The sequence below is a fragment of the Oncorhynchus kisutch genome, linkage group LG18 (genome assembly GCF_002021735.2).
Source record: "Oncorhynchus kisutch isolate 150728-3 linkage group LG18, Okis_V2, whole genome shotgun sequence".
Taxonomy (NCBI): Eukaryota; Metazoa; Chordata; class Actinopteri; order Salmoniformes; family Salmonidae; genus Oncorhynchus; species Oncorhynchus kisutch.
Genome location: NC_034191.2, coordinates 36,810,006 through 36,817,824, shown reverse-complemented (window position 1 = coordinate 36,817,824; position 7,819 = coordinate 36,810,006). Strand labels below are relative to the sequence as shown.

General features: G+C 40.1%; 2 protein-coding genes across 3 annotated transcripts; both read right to left on the bottom strand.

Moving 5' to 3' along the window:
• Nucleotides 1–598: 598 nt before the first annotated feature.
• LOC109908997 (histone H3.3) lies at nt 599–3,586 on the bottom strand. 2 transcript variants are annotated; one of them, XM_020507833.2, is made up of 4 exons: nt 3,454–3,586; nt 2,478–2,621; nt 2,116–2,269; nt 599–1,904 (listed from the first exon to the last, which is right to left on the bottom strand). In XM_020507833.2, exons 2-4 carry the CDS (start codon nt 2,603–2,605, stop codon nt 1,776–1,778), a joined length of 411 nt encoding a protein of 136 aa, XP_020363422.1. In that variant the 5' UTR covers nt 2,606–2,621; nt 3,454–3,586; the 3' UTR covers nt 599–1,775. The 2 variants fall into 2 exon arrangements, with proteins under 2 accessions (XP_020363422.1, XP_020363423.1); XM_020507834.2 differs by having other exon boundaries at nt 3,458–3,572.
• Nucleotides 3,587–4,640: 1,054 nt separating this feature from the next.
• LOC109908996 (histone H3.3) lies at nt 4,641–7,818 on the bottom strand. The gene is made up of 4 exons (XM_020507832.2): nt 7,514–7,818; nt 6,130–6,273; nt 5,872–6,025; nt 4,641–5,396 (listed from the first exon to the last, which is right to left on the bottom strand). Exons 2-4 carry the CDS (start codon nt 6,255–6,257, stop codon nt 5,268–5,270), a joined length of 411 nt encoding a protein of 136 aa, XP_020363421.1. The 5' UTR covers nt 6,258–6,273; nt 7,514–7,818; the 3' UTR covers nt 4,641–5,267.
• Nucleotide 7,819: the final 1 nt, after the last annotated feature.

Sequence of the window (7,819 nt, the reverse complement as noted above, 5' to 3'; positions counted from 1 at the left end):
ACATAAAAACAGGGACACATAAAATGACACTGTGCTCTAGGCCTAACTTACCACAGCGGGGAACAAATATCTGATACAATGCTGTTTCTGTAAAGGTTTCAGTTTTATCTCAGATAGAGCAGCACAGCTCCAATGGTCTGAATACTGTTGAAGGGATACCTAAAATAATGTTTAGTATAGGGCTCTAAGGATACCCCTCCATCCATAGTCTTCACTTCATTCAGAGTATGGCTTGTCTATATGGCTCATTGTTGAAATGTGGTACTTTACTGCCCTCTATTGGTCGTTTTTTAGCTCTAAATTATTACGAGAACAAACCATGTTTTAATTTGTATTATGTTTTTCCATTGCCTCAACTCAGTACTGGACACTTCTGTGTAACTCCTTTACACAAGGATTTAGCACATTCAGAAAAACACCAGATTGTGATGGTAATAGCAAACAAACCTAATTCAGGATTGTTCACAAGAATTTCGCTATACCCGCAATAACATATGTATATGACATATTTAATCAAATGTGTGCTTTTTACAGCTCTGGCCATAATATTAAATATGTTAGTAGTAACTGATTCAGTCAATGAACTAAACAAAACTGAGACGTGTGTAACATCCATTTATTACCACATATGAGAAATATGGAAATTACAAACATTGTTTTATTTAAACATCTTAACATTTCAAATTCCAATTAAGAAACAAAAATTATTTTAATCAAAAGGGTGACACAACCTGAGAAGCAAAGGGGGAGGTCTAAATATCTGTGACCATTCCAATTACAGCTCACATAACATTAACATACATGATCACTTTACCAATTAGACTGTTTTTGGTTTGCAAGAGAGCATTGACCACCAGCTCCATAAACCTCACAACAAGGCCCCTCAGGAGTGATCACAAAGAACACTGGATTCACTATTTGTTTGCAAAAGCCTTTAAATGCTGTCTCCAATTATTTATCGCAGAAGCCAAATTTGAGAATTCAAAGACAAAGGGAAAATAGTGCCAATATAAGAGGCAATGAAATGAGAATGAACAATCTAGAATCCCCTTCGACAGCTAAAACAAATCACAAGCTTCAACACCTGTAGAAACGATAGCTTACGTCAATTTTGTTTTCTGTACAAAATTTTATTTGAATCCACCTCCATTTCATTCACAAATCTTTTATCCACTATGAAAAATGTGCGTAAGCATAAAAAATAATTACCCATGATAATGATCAATATTGTAATAAACAATTGCTCCAGAGATGTTTTTGAATTGTATACAATTTGCTGTGCTGATCAGAATCTACACGCTCACACACAAGGGGGGCTGGACTCTCGTTCATGTGTTGCCATGAAAGATACCAGCTCAGTCTCTATTTCACTGGAAGAGTAGGGAAGGAGGAAGGGGACTAGGCCAGTTGTTCTAGCACCCTGCAGAGAAAGAGGTACTCCACTCTGCAGACAAAAACCTAACCCCATCCTCCTGCGACCACAACCTATGTCAGATTCCCTGTCTTGTTTTATCTGATCTCTCCACACGGCATCATGACAATGGAATATCTGATTTGATGGTGTGATGGTGGGGGATCTGACCAGCAACAAGCAGGTACATGCACAAAAGAGTACCCTATAATAGTCTGCTGTCGAGAGTACTAAGAAAACACCACTATACACATTATTCTTATCATAATCATTGTTTCTCTAAATCACTACCAACATAAGAGGAGAGGGGGAGGGAAGGGGAGGGCAGACTGTTGAGGGGAGGAGAGGTAAATCAGGTAGGCATCTAAGCACGCTCCCCACGGATACGACGGGCCAGCTGGATGTCTTTGGGCATGATGGTGACACGCTTGGCGTGGATGGCGCACAGGTTGGTGTCCTCAAACAGACCAACCAAGTAAGCCTCGCTGGCCTCCTGCAGACAACAAAGAACAGGTGGGAGAAACGGCTCACAATATCAACCTGTAAAATTCTATTTTGTCATACATTCAGGCACACGATCGAAGCATTCCTCTTTAGTGTGTGATTTAAAAAAAAAGTAATAATGCAATTATAGTCTTCCTGCCTCGAACTTGAGATATGTGGTTTATGACAGCTTGTGTCCCTTAGTTGGGGTTAGCACTGACCTGCAGGGCCCCAATGGCTGCACTCTGGAAACGCAGGTCAGTCTTGAAGTCCTGAGCAATTTCTCTCACCAGGCGCTGGAATGGCAGCTTGCGGATCAGCAGCTCAGTGGACTTCTGGTAACGACGGATCTCACGCAGGGCCACAGTACCAGGTCTGGAAGGAAAAACACAGTTAGAACAATCCCATGACTAACACCACTGTATGGATTCATTACAGAAATCCAGAGTCAAACATGTCATCAAACTCTTTAGGCCTAAATCCTTCTCTCTTGCGTCAGGTGGTGATGGAGTCATAATAAGGAACATTAGTGTGGCTCAGGGACAGAGGGCAGCTTTGGCAAGACCTTTCCTGTCACTCTCACCTGTAACGATGGGGCTTCTTGACCCCACCAGTAGAAGGGGCACTCTTGCGGGCAGCTTTGGTGGCCAGCTGCTTACGTGGGGCTTTGCCTCCAGTAGATTTACGGGCTGTCTGCTTGGTACGGGCCATGGCTCCTACAAATCACCTGAACAAAGGGGAGAACCACAAAATGACTATAGCTTACACTTTCATTGCAATTATACCTGATAATAAGTAACTGGATTTGTATTCATCCATTACCTCAGCTGATTCAAAACTTTCACAAAATGTGAAAATCCCTGTGAAACAAGATTATTTCTGTACAGTAATTGGGTGTTCCACTCACTGTCATTGAACACATCTAGAACCAAAAAAAGTGTTGAGAGTCTACAACATGAATTTTCCCAATCAAAGTCGAGTGGGCCAATCAATCAATCAATCAATGGGGGAAAACGAAGGCATTGGTTGGTTAGTCAATCTTATTGTGTAAACATATGACTAAGACCAATCAGCGTATGTTCTGTCACGAGGAGGCGCAATCTACACATCCTAGACGTTGGTAGCCCCGCCCACTCCGCTGTGACGATGGCGGCTGCTTGATGCGCAACCGGGATAAAGACCATAGGCAGAAGAGCAAAGGAGTACCACTAAAACTTTGATATTTAAATAAACAGCTGTTTGACAATATCATCAAACAACTAATATATATAAAAGACATCTCAGAGAACTCGTATGTAGGCACAGAAACGGACTTCGACCACCAATGCCTGCGTACAACCGAAGCGAACCCGCGCATAATTTGAATTTTTTTTCATCCAGTTGCACTAGCTGTAGAAAAGGCTGCAAATTCTGTGCGGTTTCGACAGTGGGGTTTGTTATTTTCCTCTACGACGAAAACGAGATGGATCTCCAACAAAATTACACCACAATTGAAGCAATTTGAAACTTTTCGAATGTGAAGATCACGTAAATTAAAAGCAGTCGAGTGTTTGACTTACCTACACCAAAAGTGGTTAAAAAGAATGTGAGAAGTGTTTAGCTTGTCTGGCGGTGTCAGTATTTTCTTCCTCGTATCCACAATGGGAACAACCGTCCAGCGGGAAAATGGCCGCTATGTCAATCATTTCTCCCAGAATGCCATAGTGTATACAAACATTTCTAGTTTCGTTTCATTTGTGGTGCTTCAGACAAATCTTTGGATATTTCTTTGTACGCCACTGAATGTTACTTTATATCAGTCTCCAAATTTCGTATGCGAACATAATAGCATACTTGCTATCAATTTTTCTCAAGAGGTTGTGGAAACGTTTTGGCTTTTCAATTTGCCATGCTCAAGAAAGCTATTATGCTGAAGTTATTGTGCATTTCTATATCGTCGTACAACCTTACATTCACAAGTCTGGTGCAAATGTCAGCCTGCAATGTCAAAGGTCTGGTTTCCAATCAGTTGTGTAAAGTACTTAGGTAAAAATACGTAAGTACTACTTTAGTTTTTTTGGGTATCTGGAATTTAATTATATTTTGGACAAAGTGTTTACGCCACACATTATCCCTGACACTCTAAAGGACTTGTTACATTTTGAATGCTTAGGACAACTAAAGGACTTGTTACATTTTGAATGCTTAGGACAAGAAAAAGGTTCAAGTCACGCACTTACTCTCCAAGAGAACGTCCCTGGTCATCCCTACTCCCTCTGATCAGGCAAACTCACTCCTCACAAAATCAGTCACATTTAACAGATGTCATTGCGGGTGTAGCGAAATGTGTTTCTAGCGCGAACAATGCAGTAATAGCTAAACAATTCACACATCTTAATTACATAAGAAATATATTTAGACGAGCAAAGTCTGAATGTGATGTAAAGATTTTGGACATGCTTGTAAATGATGCCGGAGTGCCCCTCGCTAGTCGTAAAAAAATAAAAGTTAAACGGTGCCGTGTGCTTAGTAAGGAATTTGACATTTGATATAGTATATTTAAACCAAATACCTAGTCAAGTAGTATTATACTGGTGATTTTCACTCATCATTTTCAATTGAAAAACTCTTTACTTGGCAAGTAAAACAAGTGGGTACTTTTTCCATTGAATATGACAGTTCAAATAACATTAAAACGGTTCACTATTTAAAATACCATTGCCAGCAGCATACAACTCAGTACAGGCCAATCACGTCACTCAACCAGTTGTGGAACAGTAGTTTATCACCTTTGTATGAGAATTCTGGATTTTTACAAATGTCTGCTTAAATGTAAAAAAAAAAATCAAATTAAACTAAATCAGTGTGAAAAGGGCATCACAACCTGAGAAAGGAACTAAAATATTACCTGGATAAAAACATGGGAGAAAGAGAAACATTGTGCTACATAGGCCTATGCAATATTTTGAATCATGCAAAGTCATATTTTTATTGATCAATTTCAGAACACAATTAACCATTTGTAAATGTATCATGTAAACAGTAGAAACACTTGTTGTAAAAAAAATGATAATAAAAGGGTACATGTAAAAACACCACATGTTTATCAATTAGAAAACCAACCCTGTCATGATGTAATAGTAGGAGGGGGAAATGCTTGCCCAAGATGCTTCATGCATGCACCCTTTGCTGTGCAGAGTTGCATACACAAAGGTGTGACTCAGATCAGCTTCAAAACAGATACAAAGTACCCTAAAAGTCTGCTAAGAGAACTAAGGGGGACAAGACTACAGTTTACTTGTGTCACATCATTACTCAAATCAAGCTCCTTATAAGGATAAGTGGGAAGGGAGGAAAAGACAGACTGAGGTATAAAAAAATAAAAGGGAGGTGTCTAAGCACGCTCCCCACGGATACGACGGGCCAGCTGGATGTCTTTGGGCATGATGGTGACACGCTTGGCGTGGATGGCGCACAGGTTGGTGTCTTCAAACAGACCAACCAGGTAAGCCTCGCTGGCCTCCTGCAGACAAAAAAAAAGTTGAATTCAGCTGACATGCATAAGCTCTCTTGGTATGGACCAATGCATTCTTTGAACATTTGGGGAGATGACTGCCAGTAGGTCACCACCTTTTAAGGGATACTTTGAGATTTTGGCAATGAGGCTCTTTATTTACTTCCCCTGACTCAGTATGAAGAGTTTCTTGAGCCAATGCTAACTAGCATTAGTGCAATGACTAAAAGTTTACATCTATGAGCATGCTAGCAGAAACCCATAGGCTTTGTCATTGTGCTAATACTAACTAGCATTAGCTCGCAAACCTAACTAACTTTCTTCATACTGGACAGACATATGGCATTCAGTAGTTCAGCCGACTCAGCAAAAGATGATAAAGGGCCTCATTGCCAAAATTATGAAGTTTCCCTTTGAGTGTACAGATTCCCGATAGGTCTGGTTTTAGTGTTATTTGGCAGGTTAACAGAAATCAAACCCTGACCTGCAGGGCTCCAATGGCTGCACTCTGGAAACGCAGGTCAGTCTTGAAGTCCTGAGCGATTTCTCTCACCAGGCGCTGGAAGGGCAGCTTGCGGATCAGCAGCTCAGTGGACTTCTGGTACCTACGGATCTCACGCAGGGCCACAGTACCAGGCCTGGAGTAAAACACACAGTAATTAACTACACAATTAAAGGAGACCACGACACCAGGTGGGTGAAAGGCTGTTCAGGCACTATGCATTTCATCACTCTCCATCACCTGTAGCGATGGGGCTTCTTGACCCCACCAGTAGAAGGGGCACTCTTGCGGGCAGCTTTGGTGGCCAGCTGCTTACGTGGGGCTTTGCCTCCAGTAGATTTACGGGCTGTCTGCTTGGTACGGGCCATGGCTCCTACAAATTACCTGAATAAAGGCAAAGTTGAGAAAGGAATGTTAATGGAAGTGTAACCAACTAGATATCAAATTGCAGCGTAAAACCATGTTAGCCTGATAAACGCCACGTGTCATACTTCCAAATGCCAAGCTTTCATGAGGCATTTGATTTGAGACAAATTTCAGCTCTATGAACCCATAAAAAAAGTGCATTGTTTGGTCTATTAATGATTGGATACACTATCCAATCAACGGGGTTTGGAATAATCTGTTACATGTCATCGGATTACAAAATTAACTAATGTTACCGTAGCAAAAATATTGTCATCCGATTAGATACTTTTGAAAAACAAGACGGTTACATTTAGAAACACTGTTATGACAAAATACATAACCACTTTTCTAATCTCAGACTTTCAATTCATCATTGGAAAAAGGCACGTTTAAATTTGTTCCACCTGATCACAAGTAGAGACCACTAGAATGACACAAAGCGTTCGATGGATCTTTTGTCTAACGATTCTAAAAGAAAATGAATCCAAATGTAAAAGGAAGTAATCAGATTACGTTAGTACTGGTTAATCCAAAAATTATATTAGAGTACAATTTGACAGGTAACTAGTAGCCGATACCACTTAGAGTAACCTACCAATCAACATGCTTACAATTTGATATTTGTTTACAACACGGATTGTACCTAAATCTGTGGCTCAATTACGCAAAGATGAACATCAAATTGAGCGAATTACAGCGTAACGGTTTCATACAACTACCAATCGGGACTTGTTTAGTGATCTGATGGGCGGGATTTTCTTCCTTGTTCGCCAATGAGCAATGTTTTTCACCAAATAGGTCCCCGCCTCTTACGCATTGGAGACGATGGCTGCTGTAACAGGAACGTACTAACGGGAAGGAAAATTCGAATGTGTTTTACAAGAGGGTGACAATTAAAACGACGTTTAAACGATGACATTGCCGCTTTATACTAACAAACACATTGAAGATTGTTCTAAACACCACTAGGAATCGATTGAAAAACTTCAGTACTCAGAAGATCACTCAGAACCGGTGCATAACCGTGTCAAATTCGACAGGAATGCTTTGGTCTCTAGTTACTACAAGCAGATAATAGCTTGCTTTTTCGGTCGTCGAGCTTGGGTTTCCCTATGATCGCGGATTTAGTTGCAAAAAGATACTATCTAAAGAACAAAAAAAGTGAAAATTCACAAATACACAATTTTAAAAAAAATATTTCAAACACGACACTTACCTTCGATACAACAGCTAATGTTTAAATGTGAAACTGCTCTCGTGTCCTTATTTATTGCGTTGTTCCCACAACAGAATGGAGTCCTATATTGGGTTAAAATGGCAGGTTACCCACAATGCATCTGCTGCGACAAGAGAGACCAACTTTTCTACACGTTTATCAATTGACCCATTCAATCAATTATCAATCATCTTAACTGAAAAATATGATCAATACATTCAGAAAAGCGTGATATACTACATCATGTGCGATGTTTTTAAAATGTCTATTTATTGCATTGGCAGATATTGACCATTTAAATGTATG

Bases quoted from the DNA above. Each gene is read 5' to 3' on its own strand.
- LOC109908997 (XM_020507833.2), bottom strand. From the start codon at position 2,605: ATGGCCCGTACCAAGCAGACAGCCCGTAAATCTACTGGAGGCAAAGCC. The intron at 2,270-2,477 runs GTGAGAGTGACA...TTTTCCTTCCAG, and splicing joins AAGAAGCCCCATCGTTACAG to ACCTGGTACTGTGGCCCTGC. The intron at 1,905-2,115 runs GTCAGTGCTAAC...TGTTGTCTGCAG, and splicing joins CAGCCATTGGGGCCCTGCAG to GAGGCCAGCGAGGCTTACTT.
- LOC109908996 (XM_020507832.2), bottom strand. From the start codon at position 6,257: ATGGCCCGTACCAAGCAGACAGCCCGTAAATCTACTGGAGGCAAAGCC. The intron at 6,026-6,129 runs GTGATGGAGAGT...GTTTTACTCCAG, and splicing joins AAGAAGCCCCATCGCTACAG to GCCTGGTACTGTGGCCCTGC. The intron at 5,397-5,871 runs GTCAGGGTTTGA...TTTTGTCTGCAG, and splicing joins CAGCCATTGGAGCCCTGCAG to GAGGCCAGCGAGGCTTACCT.